Source organism: Accipiter gentilis, chromosome 29, assembly GCF_929443795.1.
Source record: "Accipiter gentilis chromosome 29, bAccGen1.1, whole genome shotgun sequence".
Taxonomy (NCBI): Eukaryota; Metazoa; Chordata; class Aves; order Accipitriformes; family Accipitridae; genus Astur; species Astur gentilis.
Genome location: NC_064908.1, coordinates 14,443,546 through 14,468,621, shown reverse-complemented (window position 1 = coordinate 14,468,621; position 25,076 = coordinate 14,443,546). Strand labels below are relative to the sequence as shown.

The window sequence follows — 25,076 nt, the reverse complement described above, 5'->3', positions numbered from 1 at the left end:
TAACACCACTGTTACAGGTTACATTGGTGTAGTCAACAGAAGTCAGAAGGACATTGATGGCAAGAAGGACATTCAGGCAGCTCTGGCTGCAGAGAGAAAATTTTTTCTCTCCCACCCGGCCTACAGACACATGGCTGATCGCATGGGAACCCCTTACCTGCAGAAAGTATTGAACCAGGTACTGTCGACAGTTAAGAACTGCTGCCCACTATGCCATAAGAATGGCTAGGCTAGCCACCAGGGCATTTCTGAGATGGAAGAATACAGGAAAATCTACAACTTGTGGTCAGCAAATTGACAAATAAGTTAAATTGTTTTGCTGCCGTGAGACTTGTGAAGGTTGGTTAAGTCTTCCTTCTCTGCATCATAAAAGGCATTTTGAGGCCAAGTCCTATGAAGTGTGCCTGACTTGTGTAATACTGATACAATGAAACACATTAAAGCCAATAATGGAGCTTACACACCAAAGACAGAGCACTGCTTTATCCTCTCAGTGGTGCTGGTACAAAATCAATAGGTGGTTCATGGCATTTACACTATCAGAATGCAAGGTCTTTCTGGTTAAGCTAAAAGATACCTTCCAAGTTTCTAGTGGTCTCTGTACCTAATGGTAAGCTGCAAAGATTGATTTAAATGTGATACTGGTAGTCATTTTCCCATCTATGAAGGCTCTCTTATCTCCTGTCTCATACAGTAGCAACTTACTGTTGTTTCCCTCTCTGCTCCCTTGAAATAGTCCCTTAAGTGAAGAATTACTTTGTCCTTTTTCGTCCTTATTTAAATATTCATCTTTAAACTGGACTTTTCCACAGCTGTGTTCTGTGGAAACCCTCTTATTGGAGTCTCCTCAGTGGTTTTGGCTCCTTCCACCTTGTCTTGTCATCCTTATTGTTGAAAAAGGGCTTAACCACCACCTTGGGTGTCAGTGGTGTGCTAAGCTGAAGACAGAATAGCCTTTTCCCTGGTGTAAATAGCAAATGCTAATACTTTTATGTGAAGCTTATTCTTGGGTTGGAGACAGCAGGCTTGTATGAATGGGAGTTTTGTATCAGACTAGAAGGTAAAATAAAAGTCAAGAATTGAGGGGTGCAATAGGTAGGAGCCTGAGAGGCAGGATACACCCAGCTTGTAACTGGTGTTCGTCCTGGGATAGACTTTTTGTTAGGACCACTCGTAAGGATTGAACACAGAAGAGAGGAGCATTCCTCTTTATTTTGTGATGTGGAGGTAGCAAACGCTTCCCAGTAACCACCTAGAGGTTTATAATCTTAAACCTTCTTCTTGTGCAGCAATTGACCAACCACATCCGTGACACCCTGCCAGGGCTGCGGAACAAGCTGCAAAGCCAGCTTCTCTCCATTGAGAAGGAGGTGGAGGAGTACAAGAACTTTCGCCCTGATGACCCTGCTCGCAAGACCAAAGCTCTGCTTCAGTAAGTGGCCTCAGCTGTATGTCCCTCCCTGGAGATGACTGCTCAGCCATGACTTCCACTTCATGCTTTTTGTTTTCTTTCAGGATGGTCCAGCAGTTTGCCGTGGACTTTGAGAAACGCATTGAAGGCTCTGGAGACCAAATTGATACCTATGAGCTGTCAGGAGGAGCTAGGATTAACCGCATCTTCCATGAGCGTTTCCCCTTTGAACTGGTGAAGGTACTGCTTTCCTATGCTGCTGAGATCCACTTTGTCTTCTTGTGTGTTACCTCTTCTGTCTGTCTCCTTACTCCTCTTGGTATATTTCATCATCTCTCTTTCCCTTTTGACTACTTTGTTTCATGTTTCTCCTTTTACCACCTTTTTTGCTTATTTTGTCTCCTTTATTGGAGCCTTCCCATAGTACTGACCTTTCCCTCAGTCCCTGTCCTTGTGACAGAACTTAAATATTGTCATTTAACTAAGAGAAAGTTCTTTGGCTTAATTCCTAAGTGCTAAATTAAATGTGCAAAATAACTTCCTTTAACACAAACAATAGTAAATGAATGACTGAATGTCCTCGCAGATATGTTGTGTCAAAGCTACTTTGACTGAATTTCACATAGTACGAATGGTGCTGAAATTTGTACTTCCTTGATCCTGAGCACCAGACTAGATGTAAAGTTGCCCTAACAGATACGCAAGAAGCAGGAAAGAGGATGTGGATATACCTGACATTACTCCTGTCTGTACCTTATAAGTGAACAGAAACTGTTCTACTATCATAACAGCTGAAGAGGATTTTTATTGAATGATAGTTTTCTTGGATGGCAAAGTACATGAACCTGATCAGAAGTGGTATGGAAAAACTTTTTTTTAATGTCAGTTGGAACAGACTCAAGAGCCAAATCAGTCGACTACTGGATTTTCTGCATTTTGCTTCCTTTTTTTGCATTTGAATAAGATGAGTCCTTTTTAGTGAAATACAAGAGCCTGCCTTGTATTGGATAATACATTTTTGTATGTGAATTGTAAATCTATTTGTGGTGTTCACTGAAAAAACAGCTGCCAAGACCTCATGCTAAATCGTGTGAGACAAAACAGTTTGTTTTAAAAAGCAGCCTAGCACTTCAGTCCTATTGCTTTATCTCAAAGAAGCTCCTTGGGAGCTGCTGGGTCTTGGCATCTGTAAATGTAGGCCCTTAGCTATTCATATTTGTCCAGGATGTCTGCATTGGCAATAGAAGCTTTATGGCTGGACTCTGTATCCAACACTTGGGCTAATATCTCATCTGTCACATGACAGTGCTGGCATGGGACCTCTTCTCTGTAAAGCATGCTGTTGTGTATCCTGGGGTTGTGCAAATAAGTGTCAGACAGTTTCTGATAAAATTCTCTTTTGGTGCAGATGGAGTTTGATGAGAAGGAGCTGCGGAGGGAGATTAGCTATGCCATCAAGAACATCCATGGTATCAGGCACGTATCACACACTAGGCAGACCATTGGCTGCATAGCCTTGTAAATACCTCTAGACCTTCCAAATGGAGTTGAAGACTTCAGAGGTACGGTAGGTCAGCCAAAGGGGAGGGCTAATGTCCTTGGACCACCCTGGTGGCTTGAATCTGGGAGTAGGGACAATCATCCAAGTCAGTTTGCTTTCTCTTCCCATGTCAGAGTTGCAGAGGCCTAAAAGGTAAAACTGACTTGGTAACTAGACATTTTCTCCCTCCTTGTTTTCTTGACATAAGAAAGGATAGAAAGAGGGATGCAAGCCCATACTACTCCTTCATTTAGTTAAAATTATAATGTTGGTTTTCACTTTCTGCCTGCATACTAACCAACAGTTAGTTGTTCAAAACAGTTGTTGGTGCTGAGCACCTTCTCCCCTAGAGATTTGACGAGCACTGGGGTGCCCATGACCAGGATCCCAATGGCCCCAGGATGTAGTTAGCAAACATGCTTGTGTTGCCCTCAGCCCTCAGGAGGTTAGCTGTCAAAGCACAGCCCTGAGACCAAGTCATGGTGCTCCTGGGAAAGTTGAGTGGGGTCTGGTGCCTCTGAGCCCTTCCTACCCACTGGGATGTGAACAAATACTGACCTAGATTTATTTTCATTCCTTTCTTTTGCTCAGTCACTAGCTGAGCTTGATAGAGTGTCAAATGTGTTAGTGTCCTAAGCATTAAGAAAAATCTTTCAGAAAAGGCTTCCCATCTGCTGCACAACTCTGAGGTCAAATATGCTGTGGAGAGGTCAGCCCCTGCCACCCTTAGACCTGGTGGTTAAGGTGCAATGGTGGTCTGGCTGTGGCTGTCCAGCTAGGATGCATTTTGCCCTCACACCTCCTTCCTGGGAGGTGCCAAGCATCCCTCATTTTCCATGGCCTCCAATCAGGGCTTGTCTGGGGAACATGACACTTCCCAGCCCCGCGTGCCGGGTTTCAGTGATGGCGGTGCCTGCTCCAAGATGTGTGTGTAATGCTGTGACATTCTCCTTGCCCCTTCTCCCCCTCCTGCCTTGTCTTGTCCCCACCCTGGGTGTTTAGAACCGGTCTCTTCACACCCGACATGGCCTTTGAGACCATTGTGAAAAAGCAGGTGAAGAAGATTAAAGAACCTTGCCTGAAATGCGTGGACATGGTCATTTCGGAGTTAATCAATACCGTTAGACAGTGCACCAAGAAGGTAACCAGAGGCAGCATGGAGCTGGCACCTTCCCACCCGCTCGCTGGCTTCGGCACAGCATTGTAACCTGGGCAGGGACTTGCCTGCAGCCACACTCGGTGTTTCTAACCACCTCCTCAGCATGACTAGACCTGAACAGTACCAGCCTGGGGCGATCCAGCCAACAAGCCAAACAGAAAGGGAAGCACTGGGGGACATGGACCATGGTCCTGCTCCCTGAATGTTTTAGAGTTGAGGGGTGCTGGAGGTGCCCCTGCCACCCCTCTCTCTGTAGCATGACTCCTGATTCCTTCTAAAATCAAGGTTATTTCTTATGTGGCCACATTTGACTAAAGTTAGTATCTGGGTTTATTTTCCAGGCCAGAAACTGGGATTTAAATTCTGTCCCCTCTGTTCTTGTAGAAGTGAGATGGTTGATCCCAAACTAGTCTTTGGGTGCTGCTGGGGGAGTGTATGGGGCTGAACTTCAGAGGCTGCAGCAGTTACAGCTGTGGGCTGTATTGCAGGGAAATGTTCCTGTGGTGTTTGGCTTGGTTTCTGGTTGGCTTGGTCCATATCCTGTTCTGGAAGAGCGGCACATGGCTGAGAAGAAGCAAGTTAGAAATGTCCATCAATGTCTGGGGTCTTCCCGTTCTCTCAGACAGGGATTCAGGTTTTGCCCTTTGGGATCCGTACTGGTATTTGTTGGGGTTGAGGGAGGGAACCTGCCTTGATTCTGCCTGTTGAATACGGCAGCTTTTGTTTCTGAGGTTGGGGATGAAAGGCAGCAAAATGAGAAGACTTGTGCCATTCCTCTCAGCCATGGCTTGCTGCTTCAGGCAGGGCTAGGTGTTGGTGAAAAGGCACCTCAGTTAGGATGGTGGAATGGGCGCTGGAGACTGGAATCACCACTGGCTGTTCAGGTGCAGGTAAATGGGCATTGCAGGATGTGTCTGGAGAGTCTGACACCCTGTCTCTGCAAGGGTAGGGAAAGGTGCCCAAGTGGTGATACTTGCAGAAATGCCTAGTCCTTAGGGCCAAGAGCCTCTATAGAAGGGCTCAGGCATGCAGGCACATGCTTTGCCCCCCAGGACAGTCTGGGAAAGCAAAGTGGATGCAGTGAGAGATTGCTCAGGTGTCTAGAGTGCTGGAGGAGCTTCCTTTTTCTGTCTGCTGTCCTCTCTTGGGGTGTGTGACTGTGGGGAGCACCCAGAAAATTGCCATTAGAGCCTGGCGACAGGTAAGCACAGGCCCTCGGGCTGCCAAGTATCCAGAGTCGCCTGCTAACTGGATCAGAAGGGCCCTCCTTTTTCATGCCCTCTGAAGCTTCTCTTGATTTGTTCTCCATCCATCAGTTGCTATTCAGAATCTCATTCATTCTTTGTTTGCATCCTTCCCTCCATTTCCCACTTCTTTCTTCATTGTTTCTTTTTGTTTCCTCTTCTACTGATAATTTCAGAATAGACCATCTGTTCTGACAGTGGCAGGTTCCTCAAGTGATGAGGTGGTGGGTACAGCAGGGTGGGAAATAAGGGAGGAGAAGAGACCACAGGGATGGGGGGAAATGTCACAGATTCAGGATTAAAGCATTCCATTTTAGCTTAGATCCTATTGCTAAGAATTTCATAGTTGAATTCGGTGTTAGTTCCTCTGTGTGTTCTTGTAGCCATGGTTACAATTTTGTATCTGAAGAAACAAAATATTGTAATTCAGGTGATCCGCAGGTACTGGAAGGAGCTGATTTTTTAAAAATATTTTTTTTTGTGCAGAGGCTCCCAAGTCTGGTGGGGGAAACAGTGTATATTGAGTTTAGCAGGGCAACTGGATTAGTAGGAAGCTGCTGCTGAGTCAGAGGATGTGAACTTAATTCTGGAAATGTCCTTGCTTTGCTCAAAAGGGGCATTGTTGGCACCTTGAGAGACCCTTGGGTAAAGCTGAATCCTGTCACATATTCCAACTCTTTGTTGCTTAAAAAGCAGGCTAGTTGTAGGTCCTGTGTAATATGTGTTGAAGTGTGTTTTAATACTGGTGTTGCTTGGGGTCTTGCAGGTGTTATCCATAGAGATGTGAAAGATGAGGTGAAGGGGGAAATATCTGATTTAAATGAGGTGGTGGTTATTTACGGCAAGTCCTGGATTGGTTGTTAGCTGTAGGCACCCCAGGTTTGACTGTGACTGTATCTTTAGAAAGGCAGTATCCCCTTCCCATGTCAAGGGGACATTGTCCCCCTGAAAGCACTTGCAAAGCAGTAATGCCCCATGCTAAAACAAGTGACTCAGATTGTGTGACAAAGAGCATCAAAGCTCTAAAGTGTTAAAGATGGGCTGAAAAAACGCCTTTGGGTGTAGTAGTCTTGAATTGGATTAATCATATTATAGTAACTTTAGTTTGTGGACTGTCTGCTATTCCATAGTGGAGCCACTGAGAATACAGGCCACTTGAATAGTATCAGTGGAAATTAATATTTCCTTATAAACCTCAACAGGCCTGTATTGGGTCTGATGCCGCAGGTTAGCAAGGGCAGAATGCATGCTATGTATAGCTATGGATTCTCTGTAGCATGTTTGCATTTTCCTAAATACTGGGTACATCTGCTCTTACTGAGAAAGCTAATGTTGCAGGGAAGGTGAGTGAGATGAAAGATGCTCCATAATTGGAGCAGTTTATCTCAGTCCCTGGAACTGAGAGGTACCAATGCAGTTCAGTTCTGCCAAATCAAGATGCAAGTGACAGACCTTTGCAAGTTTTAGCTTGGCTCCTGTTCAGGCTTCCTGCAGCTGGAATAAGGAAAACATGAAGGGGAGATAACTGTAGTGGGAAGGAAAAGGGAATGCCTGAGACAAAGGGAAATGAGACATGGTGAGCCTCTAGGAAGAGAGGCAGTGGCTCACTGTGGCAAGCAACTTTGTCTTAAAATCCAAAGAAGCTTTCCTTCAGGAAGAGATCACTTGATCCCTGGGGGGTTCCATCCATTCATCTTGCTCTTGACAGCTCACCATTTCACTGGCCCAGCTGCTCCTACCTCATTCCCCTTTGCCACTTCCATTTGCCTGTAGACTCTCCTGATACTTGGCAGTGCACAGGCCCCATAGCAATGCTCACCTGGTTCAATAAACTAACGGAATGAACCAAAATATCACTTCTCATTTTGCCTTGTGTTTTCTCTCTTTTCCCTTTTCCTTCCTTCTCTTTCCTCCTCCTTCCTGCTCTTTCTCTGCTTTGCTTTCTTCTTCCTCGTTGCTTCCTCCCACCCTGCCCCTGCCATGCAGAACGGGTCTCTTCACGCCTGACCTCGCTTTTGAAGCCATAGTGAAAAAGCAGGTGCAGAAGTTGAAGGAGCCAAGTCTGAAGTGTGTGGATATGGTAGTGAGTGAGCTCACATCCACCATCAGAAAGTGTAGCGAAAAGGTAAAGAAACAAAAAATGCAAAGAAAGGTCAATGCCCACCCCCTTCCCACACACTTCCATGCTGTTTCTCCACACCCCTCCCAGGAACTCCAGGAAACCTAGTGAGAGAAAATGGATATAAAGATGCATCTAAAGGAGAGCAGCAACCTGCAGGTATAAGAGCAGTTTAAAAGCAGGCCAAGAGAAGTGGCCGTCAGCTGAAGGGCTCTTTAGCTGAGAAGTGAGTTGGGATCCAGTGGATTACTCTAGCATACCTGTTTCCTCTGTCTGGCTCACTGGCATTCACCTCTGTGGATCAAGCCCTTTGCAAGCCCTGTTTGCGGTGCCACTGCCTGTGCATTTGGAACTTACTTGTTTTTTCTGGGACCCCCTTAAAAAAATCTAGATAGTCTAGAAAAATATAAAAAGCCAGAAAAAGACCTCACAGTCCCACAGCATGAGTGGTCTGCAGGTTTCATCTCATCTGCAGAGCTGTGTTGAGCAGTAGCATATACAAAACAACGGTTGATTTAAAAGTTTGAGGTGCAAGATGTTCTGCAAGAGATATTTGGAGTCAACAGAAGATTACTGTCCCAAAAGGCTTGGGGAAAAGCTTTTCCAGGCATTGCATCCTCTGCATCATTCTCCTGCTGATCTCTTGCTCCATCGACTCTGCTCAGTAGGAGGTAGTGTGGATACTTTTCCTTGTATGCTGTGAAGCACAGGAGGTGAAGCCTTAGGCTAGCACAGGACAGCAGCAGGTGGAGACAGAAACTGCCCTGAATGACACAGACCGTGTCAAATACTGCGTAGAGGTTGGGGCGGGAGTGGGTTTGTTTCCCAGACTAGTTTCTTCCAGGAGGGGGCACCACATGCCTCCTTTAAAAAAAAAAAAAAAAAAAAGTAGATGTGGCAATTAGTGTTAACACTTACCAGTGAGGGAGTGAGGGGCAGAAACTTGTCTGTGGCACAAGGGATGTATGTTCTGGAAACTGAGTTGGAAAGGGCTGTTTCATGAGTTATTTTAGGACTTGAAAATTACAATTCCCTTCTTCCAGGTTTACAGCCAGATGCATCAACGTATACCCCTAAATTGGGAAGGAAGGAAAGATAAGAATTGATACAAGTTCAGATTGAAGGCGAGAGCTGAGCTAATAAGGTCTGGTTGTACTTAGGAATACAGAGCTCACTGCCACCTGTGTTAAGGAGACATCTTTGATGTGCCCCGAGCTCTGCCCAATCTATTTCTTGCAGAGTCCTGGTATTGCCAGATTGTGGGGCTGATGTGGCAAGGCATAATGACTCCTATCCAGCCTGTTTCTCTTGTGGATTTTTTTATTTTAATGTGTTTGATTGCTTACAGTGTTTTCTCTGTCTGGGTGGAGAGGGAGAAGGAACATTAAAACCTCAAGGGTGTTAAATTCCAGTTTCTTTGTTGGACCACATCGTTAGAGTGGCTGGATATCCACTTGCTCTGTGGATTTTAATCCATGACATGGTAGAGGACCCTGTGAGGATGTTCTGAGGTGATGCAACCCAAGATACATCCTGTAAGGAAGGTGATGGTAGCAGTGACATTGCAGGAGACTAATGGCTGTAATAAAAGTTGGGAAGGCAAGGGAGGCAGATGTTAGAGATGAGAAATAACTGCCTGAATGAAGATATGTAGTAATAGTACTGGCAAATAAAAGGAAAGTTTTACTAATGCTTAAAGTCAAATGCCTACATGTAGTGAGAAGCTTAATCTTGCCTGTATCTTCCTCTGAAAGAGTAGAAGCTAACTGCCGTAGACCACTTCAGGATAGCAGCCAGCCTGAGATGGGTTCTGATGGCATAAGGCAAAGGGCAGTAACTGCACAGGGGCATTAGTTGATTTGTGATATTTATCTTGCATGTTATAGCCCTAACTGCTTGATATGGGCAAGAGCATGTGCTATTGGGGGAGGCATCTGGAAAAGGCTACTTTAGGACTGATGCTAACTGTAAGGTAATACCCAGCCCACTGGGTTGTGGACTGGTCCTGCAAAGCTTTTCGAAAAGACCACCACTTGGGCTAACACCTCTTGAATTAGCTTAACAGTCCTGTAGCCTTGGTTTGTTGCTGTCCTGAACTACTGTGTGTTACTGTTTGTGTGCTGTCACAATTATTTCACCCCAGATGGTGAAGGAATCTTTGTACGTGCAGTTGATAAAGCTGCATAGATGGAATAATGAGACTATCAATAAAGAACACAGAAGGCGGCAAACCCATCTGTTATCTACAGAGGTACAGCCTTCCTGTATGAAAAGAGATTTGCAGTGGACTATTAGATAAAGTTGAGGGCTGAAGAGAAGGTAGCCATTAACAGCTGTTCTCTGACTGGCCTGATTCTGAGCCTTCTTCCAGCTGGTTAAATGGAGAGTAGCTCCAAAATCAACAGAAAGCTGGTGTAAGCATGTAAGCCCTTATGTTTGGGAGGATAATGTTGTAGCTAGTGTTTTTCCAAAAGCAGGAACCTTCTGTGCCAGACTGCACTGCAGCATTTCACAAGTGCAGGAAAGTCTTGCAAGTCAGCAGCCCTTCAGCTAAAGGTTGATCTTTGGTGTGCTGGCAAGGACTCCTGGAATCTGCAGAGAGAGGGGAACTGAGGAACATTGGGACAAATTGGTTTTCAAAGAGGGCTGTAAGCTTGTATTTTGATTAAACAGGCAAATGCAGCTAAAACAGGATTGAAAACCCACTTGAGCTGGGACATGATCCTAGGCTGACGGACTTAACCCCTTGAAGGGTCACCTGCTCTCCTGTCTTTCAGTCATGGCATTTCTGGGTGCTGTTTGTACTGTTGGTGATAACTCCTTGCCCCTCTATGCCCTATTGCATGTTCTCTGGTGGTGTGACATCCGGTGGCTTGTTTGTGTCCTCTTTCCTTGCCCACCCTTGCTTCTCCTGTGCATGCTTGGGGTTGGAAGCTCCTGCATGGGGACTGATGCTGTCAATTTATTTTTGCACATTATTGTTTCTGGATGACCTGGGTTCTGAATAAACCACAACTTGTTTTGCACTATGTGTGCATTTGTACTAGTTGGGAGGGGGTGGTGGTGGGAGGTTTGATGTATTTTTGTTGACTGGTTTTTGGTTTTTGTTTGTTGGTTGTGTTGGTTTTTTTTTTTTTTTTATTTGAAGCAAAGAAGCTGAGACTTGCTTAGAGGTTTTCCAACTTCCTGTTTTTCTGTTTGATATAACTTGCCCATCTATCCTTTGCCAACCCCCCCAAAGGAAACAGGAAGCTTTGCCTGTGTGTCTCTGAAGCAACCAGCTGCCTGAACCATAAAGAACATGGAGAACACCCAGTTTGTGCTTCCAGACAAGGTGGTGGTGGGGAACACTAATTCTACTTGTTTTTTCCTGCCTCTGTAGAGTAATTAGCGTTCAAAACAAACCACACATTTGAAAATAGGCAGTGTCAAGGCTAGTCCTCAAATTCAGTTCCAGGCTATTGCAACTTGCTTGACTGCAAGGGTGCTGAAAGGGTTTGAGACTATTTGTAATCAGATGTTAGGAATGTTGCTGCTGGTTAGTGTGGGATCTGGCTTCCAGTAGTGATGCTGCATGCTTTGAGCTAGTTCCTTCTAACATGTTATAATTGATTCTACATACAGAAGAAAAGGCAAACCAGTTTAAGAAGCAGCTCCCATGTAAATTGGAGAGAAAAACCCAAATGCAGTACAGATCATAGGCAAATGAGATTTCTTTTTTTTTTTTTAATACACCCCCTTGAAGGGGTATAAAAGACTGATATTAGGAAATGCTGTTTGATATTATAGTTGAATTGGAGGTAATAATAAAAAAAATATGGAGGAAATGATTTCAAATGGGATAGGCAAAGTGGGGAAGGAAGGGCTAGATCCAGTGTCTGGAGGATTAATTTCATTTGACTGTGCTGGGCCTGACCTGAGAAGCATACAGTTACTGCTATTGAAATCACTAGAGACTCATGAATCTAGGCAGATAGGTAGGTGCTGTGTGAAACCCAGAAGGCTTTAAGGGTGCTGATTCTGGAAGTTTCTCATGTATGATCTCTGTAGATACTCTTCTTCTGAACCACAGCTAGTAAAGTCCTTCTACTTCTCTGTCTGGGCAGTAAAGGAATCCCTCCTCAGTAATGTGGCAAAAAGTGTGGTGTAGGTGTGATGTGAATACAGACCTCAGCTATGTAATCCTGCTCCAACACAGGTGGAGAGCAGGTAGAAGCAGCTGGATGCCCAGAGCACAGTGTTTCTTGAAGACATGTGCCCTTGAGTTGGTCAGATCCTCTGTCTCTGCTTGCAGATGTTGATGGAGAGCACCAGATGCTTTCACTTCGTGCCTCAGCAAATGGGGATTGAAATCCACTTCATTTCCCAGGGATACTTCCTATAGGATTTAGAAGGTTGTAGCAACAGGCCATTCACCTACTTAGTGTACTACAATGAGATGCTGAACATCTAGAGGAATTCTTCACTTTAATAGGAAGAACCAAACAAGCAATAAGCAGTGCGTTTACATCTGGGGTTTGTCAAAAGCCTTATGCCAGGAAGAATGGTGGGTTTAGAGCAGGCCTCTGGTGAGGCAGAAAGGTTGCTGCAAGAGTGACAAGAGCTTTTCTCTGAAGCTCAAAGTAATAAGGAATGAACTTTGCCCCCAGCAGACCTCCAGGAACTTGGAAAAAAATCTGTCTGCAAGTCCAGTGTTCTAGAACTTCCCTTGAAAATATCTGATTGCAGGCTATATGCATGCATACATGTGGGGGGTTGCTCCCCCCTTTATACCTCCCTTTCCCATGTGCACGTGTTTTCTCTCTCCTGCAGCTTAGCCAGTACCCTCATCTGCGTGAGGAGATGGAGAGGATTGTTACTACTCACATCCGCGAAAGAGAAGGCAGGACCAAAGATCAGGTAGGGGATCAGGAGAGTGCGTAAGAGGGGAGATTGGGTGGGGTGAAAGGACAGCCTAGGCTAGAGCGGCCTGAGCCAAGGGGTGTCTGGCTGCAGAGGTATGATCAGATGAACAATGTACAGGGCTGTCTGCCCCTGACTTAGCATTGTCAATCACTAACGTCTGTCTTGCTCTCTCTGTGCCTCTGTTTGGCAGGTCATGCTTCTAATAGACATCGAGCTGGCTTACATGAACACAAACCATGAGGATTTCATTGGCTTTGCCAAGTAAGCACCCACATCCTATTGCCTCCTCTTCTCTGCATGTGTTTCCTGTGGCTTTGTCCTATAGCTGCTCCAGCAAATGGGTTGCAAAGGCCCTGGTGCAGGTGCTGTTGTCCCAAAGTATGGTTCAGCTCTCTGTACTGCTTGTTTTTCAGTGGCTCTGTATTGCAAGGCTGGGGAGGAGAATAGGGATGTGTAGAAGGGGGAGTTAAGTATTAGGGTTGTGTCGGGGGGGAAGAAGCAGCTGTGGAGGGCTAGTGACCCAAGTATGGCTCAGGTGGGAGTGAGACGAGTAGACCAGGCTGAGATAGCAGATGGAAATAGATTGGGTTATTAAAGCTTTGGAAGCCCGTGGTGAGGGGCGTGAACTCACTGTAGCAGCTATCTGATGGGAGCAGGATTTAGGTGATCAAGAAGAGCCTGAGGGGTTTTGAATGTCTCTGCTGTTGTTTGCAGTGCTCAGCAGAGGAGCAGCCAGATGAGCAAGAAGAAGGCAGCTGGCAACCAGGTAGGCCAAGTTCCATCTCCTTCACTGCTGCAAGAAGGACATGTTTGCCACCTGGAAGCTACCAGGTGGCCAAGTGCTGGGCTGTATGCAGCAGTACTCTTAAGTTTGGATTTTTGTTTTGTTTTTTTAACTCTTCAAGCTCGTTTACACCTGGAGGATAGTGGTTTAGGCTCACTGCAGTCAGGAATAACTGAGAATGTAGCAGCAATGGAGGGAAAGTGTTGTAGAGGGAAAGGGATGCTTCATAATCAAGATCTGGTCTTGCTTTTCTGGTAGAAGTCCCAATTAATGTTGTGTAAATCCCTGTTTGTTCAACATCTTCAGTAGCTGTGCTAACTCTTCTGTTGAGGTGAGGGGTACAGAACACTAGGACTGAACTGTTACAGCATAGAATTGTCTTTTCTAGTTGTCTTTCCCATCAGTGGTATCTACTTTCTGAAAAGGGATTTCAAGAGAGTTCATGGACTCTCTTCTGGAAAACTTCACTGGAAATACTTAAACCTCTGTACAGGGAGACCAAAGGTGATTACAGCCATGATTGCACTGGGTATGTATGAGAACACGCCCACTGGAGAGGACAGCAGTGGAAGGGAAGAGTTCCTTTATTCCTTCAGGAACTGTAAGGAGTGTACACACAATTAAAAAGAGGCTAATGACACTTTCTCCCAGGTTTGCTGGGTACATGGCAAGGCTATCTAGGCTAGAAGATCTTGTAGAAACAAAGCCTTACAAGCAGCTTCATAGAGAATGGAAGCAAATGCTTTTGCTTAGTCTTTTTAAAGACATTCACTCCTGACATCCATCCTCTTTATAACGTGTTTGACCACCTTTCCCTGCACATAAACATGTGGACTGTTTCAGTACTGTTGGCAGGCAGGTAGGTCAGCAGGTTGGGCTGGCCAACCATCAGTTTTATGGTATCTCAGAGCAGTTGTAGGGAACCCTATCCTCTGCAGTATACCTTACAGAAGAGCTGAGTTTGAGAGTGTAAAGGGCAAACTCTGGATCTACCTGTGAAGTGCTTTGGCTCTCCCATTAGCAGACTTTGTTTTGGGATGGGGGTTGCTCTTGTTAACACCTGGGGTAAAAGATTTGGTACCAGCTTCCAATTTATTTTATTTTTGAGCCTCTCTTCTCCTGCTCCAGCTTTCCTAGTAACAATCTCTCCTCTCTTTGCTCCTCTCCTGCTCTCTGCTCTGCTGCTGTTGCTATGGTTCCCCTTTGCAGGATGAGATCCTGGTGAGTAGAAGGCCACTCAGCAGGGTGTGCTAATGAACATTAATGTTGCATCTGGGAAGGCAAGAACAGTGCATAAACAAATTATTCCCTCTGCTGCTGAATGGGGAGAGGGCAGCTGGCACTAGACACAGGTGAAGCAGAAATGAGGTGAAAAGGTAGTATGTTGAGGAAAAATTGAGAACTGCTGGTACATCTTGTGAGTGGGTGGAGATAAAAAGCAGTAATCCAAGGATGCGTGGTTCTGTTTCACTGCCCCCTCCTGTCCACAGAGAGAATAGGACTATCTCGAGCTTAACAGTAGGCATGAGATGAAGATCCAATGCTCCTATGTTTACTTTTATAAGGTAAATTGGCAATTGAAAGGATTGTGTACTTCTGTGGTAGGCGGCTCACACAGTGCAACTTGCTAATATGCAGTGCAGTCACATAGTTTTTCAATGCCAGGTCGTTGTCAGCAAGCACATCCATACAACAAGGTACATGCACATAATGCATGCAGATGTTTTTGGGTGTTAACAGTGCAGTAACACATATAAAAGCTAATGCATTTAAGCTGATGCATACTTGCATTTTGATTACTGCATGTGTGAGGCTCTAAACCAGCACTTGGTGAATTGGAGTTCCCTAGAGAGTAATAGCCTGGCTTCTTTACAGACTAAACTTAAAGGAACTTGTTTTGCCCTAAATTAATATGACTACTCAAATACCTGGGTATGCTGAAGTCCAGGGTACTAATTCCAGATGCACCATTTTGTTCTGTTATACTTAGTGTCTCCTTTTTACTAAACTCAGTCCTTCCTGGGTTGCTTGCCCGTCTCTTGTTCTTGAACTGGTTCCCCCCACCCCTGAGTGGGGTGAAGCACTCCACCATGCAGTGTGCCAAAAGGTGTGCTGGTGTCCTGGTTTCCTCTAGGCATGGCCTTTCCTGGGTGTGTTGCTGTGATCTGGTGCTTGTAGGTTGTGCCAGTGTCCAAGGCGCTCTTGATGCAGTTCTTCCTGCATCTCTTTCCTCTTGGCAGAGGGTATAATGCACAGCACTGCCAGGTTCCTTCCTGCGTCCTTTTTATACTATTCCTGGCCCTTTCGAGGCAAAGACCTTCAATGGCCAGTTGAGTGGGGGGCTCTTCTGGCAGCAGCAGAGAGCACGGTGTTCCTTATCTTTCCATACTACTCTGTGTGCAGGGATACCCTCTGATCTTTTCTCTGTCACCTAAGGCCAGGCTTTTAGGGCCCTTGTTAACGCTCATTGCTTCTACCCCCTTAGGTCATTCGAAAGGGCTGGCTCACCATCAATAACATTGGGATCATGAAGGGTGGCTCCAAGGAGTATTGGTTTGTCCTGACAGCGGAGAACCTCTCCTGGTACAAGGATGATGAGGTGAGTAGCTCAATTCTGCAACTTGAGTCTTGGACATCTGATGAGGATAAGGCCTTCAGTTCTGTGGGTGTTACAGATGTATCTTCTGAATATTGTCTGTAGCTTGTGATACAACCTGAAACTATCCTTGGGCTGGGTTCCCTGTGGTCTCAGCATTGCTGAGCATTTCTGAATTGATGTGAACGTGGCTTTTTTTGATGCACAAGGAGTAACATCTATGCTTGAAGCCGTGGCTCAGCAGAAAGTTGACAGACACTTGGAATGAATTTGACGTTTATTTGTCTTGCTATGGCAGCTGTGATCAAGGCTGTGATGGGTTAGTTCCAAGATTTGGACTTTCTGGTATTTGTGGGGCAGCCATGATGAGTTTCCTGAAGGAGTATGGCAGAGGTTTTCATGCATCTCTCCTGGTCACAAGAAGAAAGCTATCTCCTTTCTGGGTGTAGCAACAGGAGCTCTGGACCTGAAGGAGCAGCTCAGGTGCTGGCTCCTTCTGACTTTAAGTAAATTATTTAACCTCTTCAGGTTTCAGTTGTTAAACCTGCAAAGCAGGAATGTCTTTTTTTTTTTTTCTTAATGTTTCTATATTGAACATGCCAGTTAATCCATTATCTGTAAAACTGTTTGAATTGTGAATGGTTAGAGTACTGCTGATCAAAAGTACAGTTATGTGTGGAATATCACTGATAGGAACGTGGACCTACGCTGTAGAGTTGCTTGAAAGTCTTGACTATTAGGAATTCTAGCAATGTGCTATGGTGTCTTTCTGTTTCAGTGGGAAATTATATAAGTGGACAGAATTGTCCCAGCTGAAATTATCATTGTCAACAGTCTGTTGCTTCCTGTGCAAGACAAAGGTAGATAATTGTCTTTTCTGATTACTTTGAAAAGAGAAAGAATAGCTAGATGGTTTTGGTAAGGACATGATCGAAAGGGTTAGCCCCACTCAGTGTGCCGAGGGATGAAAAATGCCTGGTGTGATGTAGTCATGCATTCTGAGTTGATTGGGGTTTCTGATGGCAAATAAAGAAACTGCTCTGCCTCTTATTGTTGTTTGTGTCCCTCAGGTGTTCTGAGGCACACAATAGTGTGCCTGGGAGCTGTAGCTAGGCCTGGCTTCTTGTCTAGTTGGTATCAGTGGGCCTGTTTCATTCTCAGCAGGTGGAAATGATGACAAATATGGTGATGAATCAGCCTCTAAATATTGCTTTCTGCATGGGGACTGCTGCTGTGCTGCTATGGATGAGCAGGCCGCAATTTCCTAATTAAAGAACCAGGCATTGGAATGTCTTTTGCTAAATCAGTGTGTCTCTGCTATAAGACCCCTGCCCTTTGTATTCAGAGTTGCTTGGGGAGGCTTCACTTTCCTCTAGGTTGCATATGCAGGTCGAGTGGCTGTAAACACCAAGTAGTTTAATCAAAGCCAGCTGCTACATCTGTACTACAGAGATGATCAGAACTCCCTGTTCTTCCCTGGGGAGTGGGAGGGAGGGCTGCAGTGGGGATGTGTAAACTGTTGATAGATTCCAGTTGCCTGGGATGGGGATTGGACCTCCCTTCCCTCCAAGGAGGGCAGCCTTGGGAGTCCATAGCAGCTGGATGTCTGCATGGACCTTCTGCATAGCAGAGGTAGAGCTGCCTTCTGTGTCCCTTCTGCATAGCAAGAGGTAGAGCTGCCTAATGAAAAGACTTCCCTGCCAGCCTTGGTCCCTTAAACACATGAGAACCAGTGCTGATGAGGTCTGAGCTGCCTCCAAAAAAAGGAGCCTTTGTCTTCAACTGAGTGGGAGCAGCGGAGAAAAGGGAAGCATGTTTTTATTTGATTCCTCCCCAAGTTCAACTCCTTGATAACCGGCTGTTGTGATGGAGAAAGGAAGCAATGTCCACCTGGACTCCATAGTTGAGTCAGGCTAAGAGTTGGTGCATTTGAGGGGCAGCTTAGAAAGCCCTGAGCATGGGGATTCCTGTCCCAAACCTCAGTTCTGCATGGAGCTGGCTCCATCCCAAAGCAGTGCATGGTCCTCTGCCAGACAGGGTTATCTTTGCATGTGTGTCCCAGAGCTCTCCTCCACCAATTCAGGAGAACTTGTGTTCTCTATAGCTCCTGGAAAGTTCTCATGTGTTTTTCAAAGGCTGTACACAATGATCTTTCCTCACTTAAGGTCTGGGAGGAAGGGGGAGGCTTTGTCTGCCCCACCCTGCGCTTCTGCAGGCCCTCTTGTCCCAGTTCCCCTGTGCTCTGGCAGCTTTCCAGAGGGAAGGAGGTGGGAGCTGAGTCTGTCTTGTGTGGATGAAAAGTGCTGGTGGCAGAGCTGTGGGTGGTAGCGGGGGAAGGAGCAGGGTGAGAAGGTGTGCGGTGGGTTGAGGGAGAGGGCTAGGATAGCGCCTCTGGAGCTGGGAGGAGTGGGGGCACAGCCTCTCCCTGCCCTGTTTTGCAAGCCAGGATCCAGAGTCTGCAGAACGAAGACATCTGGACCTCATTAGTGAAATACCAGTCTTTCCGCAGCACTGGCTTGTTTTTCCTCTGCCTCTGAAGAAAGGAACCGAAACTTAAAATGTCTTAAAGGGCCCAGCATTACGTGTTAGCAGGGATATATGGCTGTTGATGCTCTGGAGGGGCCTGAAGGAGTGTGCTGGGGAATGGGAGGGGAAGGAAAGACCGGGCCAGGCGGGGGTGGAAAGTTGGCTCCCCACTATGCCTTGCTGCCAAGAGCATGTGTGTGTGCTCCTGGGCTCTCTGTTTTTCTTCCTGTCTCCTTTCAATGAGTCAAACACTGACCCCATGGAGAGCAGCCCCACAAAAAGCTGGCCTCCCAAGACCTGGAGACCCTCCTTGAGGTACCTGCACCTCCTGAACCCTGTGGGTTATGCCACAGACCAGCGGTGGGTGGGAGAGGTGGGGAGGAGCCTGCTCTGGCTGCTGGCAATATAGAGCAAGATTTCCTTGCTCAGGGAGGCCACAGTGTCTCCGGGCTGGAGCAGCAGCAGAGCACCACAGCACACTGGCTAGCTGCTCAGCAAGCACCATAGTGGACACGATACAAGAATTTGATTTGAATAGTCCTTCTGCCTTGAATCCCTTATGAAATGCACAGTGCCCACTTCTGTGCAGGGCTTTCCCGCCTGCTGGAAAGGACGGTCTGTGAGCTGAGCTAGAGCTGCTGGTGATGGGGACCTTGTAGGCAAGATGCAATGAGCACTGTGCTCAGTCGTTCCTATTAGCAAAGCTTACTGCTTGCTGGAGGGGACCCTTGTGCACTCTGCTTTGCAAGGGTGACTGTTTCTGCTGATGCCTATGACTGTGTGCCACCGTATACCAGAGTGTTTGCACAGCTGGGTAGATGGATATATCTGCTGTTTCCTTTGGGAATTTGTGTGAATGTACAATACAGATGGGACCTTCTGTCCTTACTCAGGTAAATCATGTACTAGAAATTTGGGGCTTGTAAGAACAGGTGACTACATGAGAAGACTATGGCCTTATTTGCTTGTGTGAAAATATTCATGTGTTGCATGCAGTGTTAGTGCATTCGAGTCCTGTGTGTACAAGAGGGATGGGTGCTGAGTTTTAGGTACTTGCAGGTGCATGGGGGGTGCTTCATATTCTTTATGCATCATGTTGATTCTGGCTAATCAGCTGTGCTTGAGCTCTCTTCTCTCTCTTCATGCCTTCTCTTTTGCTTGAATTACAAAAGTATTCTCTCCTGTCCTGAGGAAGATGTGACCTTATTGACAGTCACTAGATAGCTGCTTCTGTACCTGTCAATGCCTTGTACCCAATTCTAGTTTAAAAATATATACATTGATCAATACTGAGATTATTCCCCCACTGCACACACATGCACTCCCCCTGCCCCCCCCCCACCCCCCCCCCCCGTCTGTGTCCTTGAGGCCCAGCTAAGCTGGTAGAAATCCTTTTGTCTATGTTCTGATGCGCACGAGTCATCAGAAACTTGCTGCGATGGGTCTGGCGGCAGCCAGGTTTTTGCATCCAGCTTGTTTATAGACCACAGGAGTAGGTCTGCTTGGAGGTTGTTCCTCTCCTGCTTTCACACTGCTCTCAGGTGCTTTCTGGAACCTGTTCCTTCTCCTTACATCCTCTGTGGAGGTCTTTCATTCATTCACTCATCTTTTTTCACAAGTGCATGTTTTCTCATGGGTGATATCTTAGTCTTAATTAGTCCTCATTTATGCTTTCACTCACTGTTTCTCTTCTTTCTTTTCCAGACAAACATCAAAACAAACACATCTTCCAGAGCATCCAAACCTCCAACTTTCAATTGTTTGTGGGTTTTTCTTTATATTAATGACCAACATTCTTTACCATGTGAAATTCCCTTTCTCTCCAGTCACCTTTCTGTGCTTGATCCTGCCTTAGGTAGCAAAGCACAGTGCAGTTGTAACTCTGCCAGGCCTGTGTGTCTATCTCTGCATTTTATGGGAAAGTTCAGCATGTGAAACACAAGCCATCCTGAACACAGCTACCCCTGGGACAAGTGCGTGAGGCTGAAAGAAATAAGAAGGGGATGAGAGAGATGGAGGAGGTAAAAGAGGGTTGTAAGTAGGTTGGTGAACAGGCAGGTAAAAGTGATCATCAAGCATGGCTCCAAAGGGTTATTATCCTCCCAGGCTGAGGGATGAGTGAACTTTGCATGCAGCTATCCCCGCAGCCCACCCTCTCCAAGCATGTCCCTCTGCCGTGCAGGTGTTGCCGTCCCCGTGCAGCACTGGCAGTGTGTGGTGTATCCCAGCACAGCCTAACCAATGTGCAGACTACTGTACAATCTTGTAGTCCTGAACAGGTAGTCTGAACACTGGGCAGACGGAGTGGAGCCTCTGCGATCTGCTCTCCGGCTATCAGCAGCTCATTAGTCCTTTCCCCTCCCTGCTTTTGGGATGGGATTTTGGGGGCAGAGGTGGGGTGAAAGAAAGTCCAAGTCCTGATTGAAGAAACATCCTTCTCTGGCAGCTGGGAAGAAGAAATGTTGCTCTCTGCATGTTTCCAATTTGGAGCAAGCTTCCAAGCTCCTTCCTCTTCCAGTGCTGGTATCAGGCTGGTACCTGGTTTCCACCTGGCGTATGCTGCACCTTTTTAGAAAGAGGGGAAAAAAAAAAAAAATCTATTACTGCTGTTTGGGGAGAAAATGCTGTGAAGCTTTGACTGTCACCCAGGTGTGCAGAACTTGTTTCATTCAACTCCTTTTCTTCCCTGTGGAGCTGTGTGGGAGGATTCCCAGGCCCCATATACCCTCGTCTCCTTCTGCCCAGTTCTGTCCTTTATACCAGCCCTTTGCCTGGGGTCCGGAGCAAAGCTCAAACAGGACCAGCCTTTGCTTCCAAGTCCTCAAAAGGGTCCTTTGACCCACCTTGGCCAGTTGCCTTTGCAGCTCACCTCCGGCTACTGCAGGAGCAATCCGCATCCCCTCTTTTTCTCCCCCCGCTAGGTCTGGCATTGCTGAGCCTCCCTCCCTCCCTCTTCTGATTTTTTGCTCCCTCCCTTCTTGCTTCCCTTCTGTCCTTCTGCCTCAATTGACGTGGCAGTGGAAAGCTAACTAGACTCGAGGGAGGAGCTTGCTGGCTGCTGGGAAGGCCGGAGGTTGGCAGGAAGTGAGCCGGCTGACGGATGGGGTTGCGCGGGGGAAAGGAAGGTTCCCTACCCCGCATGGAAACTTGAGGAATGCTGTCGCTTTCTGTGGCGCTTGGCTCCCATGTAATGATTCCAGATGTTAGCCCTAGGTTGAGCGGTTTGCTCCCTCTCTCCCTGGTGCTGCAGGGATAAAGAGGGCTTTATGTATGCCACATGTCTTCCTTCCAGGATTCCCTTCTCTTGTATGCATGCTGGTGGATGGTTAAGATTTGTGGCCAAAAATACGAATGCCCGGAACTCCTGCTTTGGCTCCAGCCATGCACCAGGGAAGGGTAACCAACCTTCTCCTTTTCCCGAAGGCGTGCAACACTGCATTGTGTGTTGCGCTTTATCTCATCAAAGCAAGTCAAATGCTTGGGGAGGGTTCATCCCTGTCTTGGCACAGGGTCAGGTGTAGGAAGAAATGCCTGCTTGTCCTTTGCAAAGGCTGGTGGACATTGTTGTGACCTTAGAGAGGTCATGACAGTGGAGTTTTGGGCACTGTAGCCCCTCTTAAGTTACTCAGTTTCTGCCTGTGATTTCTCATACACCCTCCGATGGCTTCCTAGGGTTGGCCTTAGCTGCATGTTTCAATCTGCACATTATTTCAGCTGATGTAAATAAAAGTCTTTACTTACAGGTAAAAGTGATTTGTGCAGGTGATTTGATTACCATTGCTGTGTTTACTAACCCAACATTAATAGTTGTTATTAATCACATGAGTCCAGGCCTAGTGTCTATAGTGCTTTTGAACTAAATCAGCTTAAAATCTCAGGGTGTGTTGTTTAAGTTAAACTAATGCAGCTTTCTGATGTAAACAACCCATTACAGCTGCTTTGCAGCTTGGAGCAGTGATCGCAGTGTCCAGTAAAACTCTGAGGGTAAAAGTTAAGCGATAGAGGTGGGCTGTGTTTTGGAAAGACAGTCTCAAGATGCATGTATGTTGTAGGATGACTAGGGCTTCCTGGAAGAATCACAGCTCAGAAATTCAGCTCATCTAATGTGCATTTTCTTTGCAAAGACAAGAAGCAGAAAGTGGTTGGTAATGTCTTGTTTGGGGGGTGGGGGAGGGTGGTTCAACTTAAAATGCTCAGCTAACTTGTTTTCAAATACTCCAGACTATTTTTCAGAGACTTTTTCCTAATAATCTTGTAGTGTGTGTGTGTATTCATGCAGTGTGTTTACTATCAATTATAATGTTAATGTTTTTTCCATTTGAGTAGAGTTTTATTACTGGAGTTCCCAAATGCTGTGCATGTGTTTAACACAAATGATTTGACTGAAACTAGTCATCTCTGGGGCAGGTTTGTTTACTTGTAGTGCTTTACATCTTAGAAGAACGAAAGAAGATTAAGAGGTTTAAGCAAGATGAATTTCTCCTAACTTCACATGGCCACCAATTAAAACAATGGCAATGCTCTGTCTCCCATATCCACAGACCCTTGCCTCTGTACAAAAGGAGGTATTTGTCATAACAGCTACAGGGAAACCTTTAATTAGTTTATTTGTGCTCCAAATGCAAACTGAGACCTAATAATTCTGCCAATTAATTTCTTGTACTGTGAGTGCCAATTTCCAACCTTAGGGGAGCCCACACATACATCTGTCAGCTTCATCTCACATGTATCCAAGAGCAGGAAAATTTAACTTGCTGTTGAGGCAGTCTAGTTGAATGGAGGAAATGCTTTGAGTCAGGCTGGCTTGCTGCCTGCTGAATTTTGTGAACTTGTAGGTTATTACCTAAGGGTAGCAACAAATAATTCGGATGATAGTGCAAACCATTGCTGTCTCTGGCCAAAACCAATCTCTAGAATTTAGCCACCATAAAGAGGTGTGTAGCCATGATAAGGATGTTGCAACATCAGGCTGCAACTGCAGTATCCCTTTTTTTCCTCCAGCTGTTGTGCTTCACACTCCACAATTGGAATGGCTAATGGATCCTGGTCTCCTTCCTGGCCATGTGTATTTTCTTTCTTTGGTAGATGCAAAGTACAGAGCCATATGTCTGGCTGTATCTGCACTATATTGGGGGCGGGGGAGTAATCCTCTGGCATTTATCCTGCCTGTGCAAGTTGCTTGCAGTCATCTCTCTATGCAGTTCTCCATGCAAGCAGTGTGACTCCTGCTGGGAGCAGCAGCCCTGATTAGGGGTAGCTTGCCCTGTGCCTACAACATTCCCTAGCCAACGCTGAGCATCCATATTCTGTTTTGTATAGCCAGCCTGAGTGCTTCTGCCACTTCACTACCTCTCCTTGGCCTCATGGCTCTACAGATTAACTCACAGCCAACATGCACATTTTACATAACATACTCTGCTGCTGAGAGAGAGTTCTGCCTGATTTTTTTTTTTTTTCTTATAGATGAGGAGAGATAGCTTATGAGCAACATAAGCCTCTTGGGATCAGACTGAGGGCTTTGAATATAGTATTTCACAAACTACTTTCCCATTTCGATGTGTGCTGGCTTTTCCTTCTTTTCCCTCCCCTCCAAGTCTCAAAAGCTAGAGAGAGAAGCCCTTTTCCCCTCTTGGCCAGGATGCTATTCAGCCATAGCACATACTGCCAGATTGCTAACATATGGGCAGAGCGCTCAGCCAAAGTTTTGAGAGGCTCAGCCCTTGGCAGCTCTTTCCACACTTTCCTGTCTCTACATTCAGGAAATGAAGTCAGAGTGTTGATATAAAACAGGCTGGGTTGAAAACTGAGAAGCTGGAAAGACCGAAGTGGGGGAGTGGGAGGGGGGAGGTGTGGGGAGATGGAGAGATGCAGGGGCTCATTGCAGTGTGCTTTGCCCTGCAGCATGTGTGGGTTGGGGGTTTCTTGCCTTGTGCCGGTGTCTTCCATTTGATTGCTTTTGCTACCTCAGAGTCAGAGGACTGATAATTTCATGCTGGCAGACAGATACATGTGTCTTTCCTCTGGCATATAGAAGGATCAGCATGCAGAGATAGTGTTGTCTTGATCACGCGGCAGCATTTATGCAAGAGCTTGGAAGGGGTGAAAGTTGAAACTCTGGCAAAGAGCATCTATTTCCATATGTGGGACATGGGATTCCCTTACCTTTTGACTTTTTTTTCCCTGAAGAATGAATCCATTGCTAAATTTCTATGGAATTATGTGGTTCTAATGCAGCATGATTTTTCTGAGACAGCTTTAACATCAGTTTGGTTTGTTTTGTTTTTTTTTTTTACTACCCCAGGGACTCTGTGGGGTGGATTCAGGGAGTTCCAGTTAAGTGAGACTGGTGGGGATGGCCTGTCTTGCTTAGGGACTTAGCAGTTGATGTACTTCACTTTTAGGTCACTAAGTTCAACCTAAACCAGCATAATAATAACCCAAGGTAATAGAAAGCTGGAAGCTGTTTGCAGCTTACAGAATCTGAAGTGGTCTGTGTGGCTCTGAGACTAGTACCTGGCTGACAGGTGTCCCATCACAAAAATGCTTGCCCCCCTCTAATCTAGATTGATCAACAATACTAAAAAATCCAGGGAAATTTGCTTGAAAGAGCAATCCTGCTTTCATAGCCTGGCATCTTTGAGAGAGAATGGAGAATTTGGCAGCTACCTAAGTGATCTGTTTTCTGGGTGCTGGCTTCTGGGATATTCTTGTTGTGTAAGTTTTGTAATAGACTGTATAGTTTGATCTTTGGGGTACATCTGAACCATGTACTGTCTGGTATCCTTAGCAAAC

General features: G+C 46.0%; 1 protein-coding gene across 20 annotated transcripts in view; it reads left to right on the top strand.

The window, feature by feature from the left end:
* DNM1 (dynamin 1) overlaps positions 1-25,076 on the top strand; it is a 70,313-nt gene that overhangs the window by 29,576 nt on the left and 15,661 nt on the right. For 13 of the 20 annotated variants that reach the window (XR_007509967.1, XR_007509964.1, XR_007509962.1 and 10 more), the window contains exons 6-15: positions 18-178; positions 1,290-1,432; positions 1,516-1,651; positions 2,820-2,887; positions 3,954-4,092; positions 12,286-12,372; positions 12,569-12,639; positions 13,093-13,144; positions 14,372-14,383; positions 15,648-15,761. Coding sequence is in view for 14 of the 20 variants with exons in the window: in XM_049832446.1 (XP_049688403.1) it covers positions 18-178; positions 1,290-1,432; positions 1,516-1,651; positions 2,820-2,887; positions 3,954-4,092; positions 12,286-12,372; positions 12,569-12,639; positions 13,093-13,144; positions 14,372-14,383; positions 15,648-15,761 (983 nt within the window). In the remaining 6 variants the exon portion in view is untranslated. Of the gene's footprint in view, positions 1-17; positions 179-1,289; positions 1,433-1,515; positions 1,652-2,819; positions 2,888-3,953; positions 4,093-7,340; positions 7,480-12,285; positions 12,373-12,568; positions 12,640-13,092; positions 13,145-14,371; positions 14,384-15,647; positions 15,762-25,076 lie in introns of all 20 variants that reach the window. The other 7 variants (XM_049832444.1, XM_049832440.1, XM_049832450.1 and 4 more) reach the window with 3 other exon arrangements.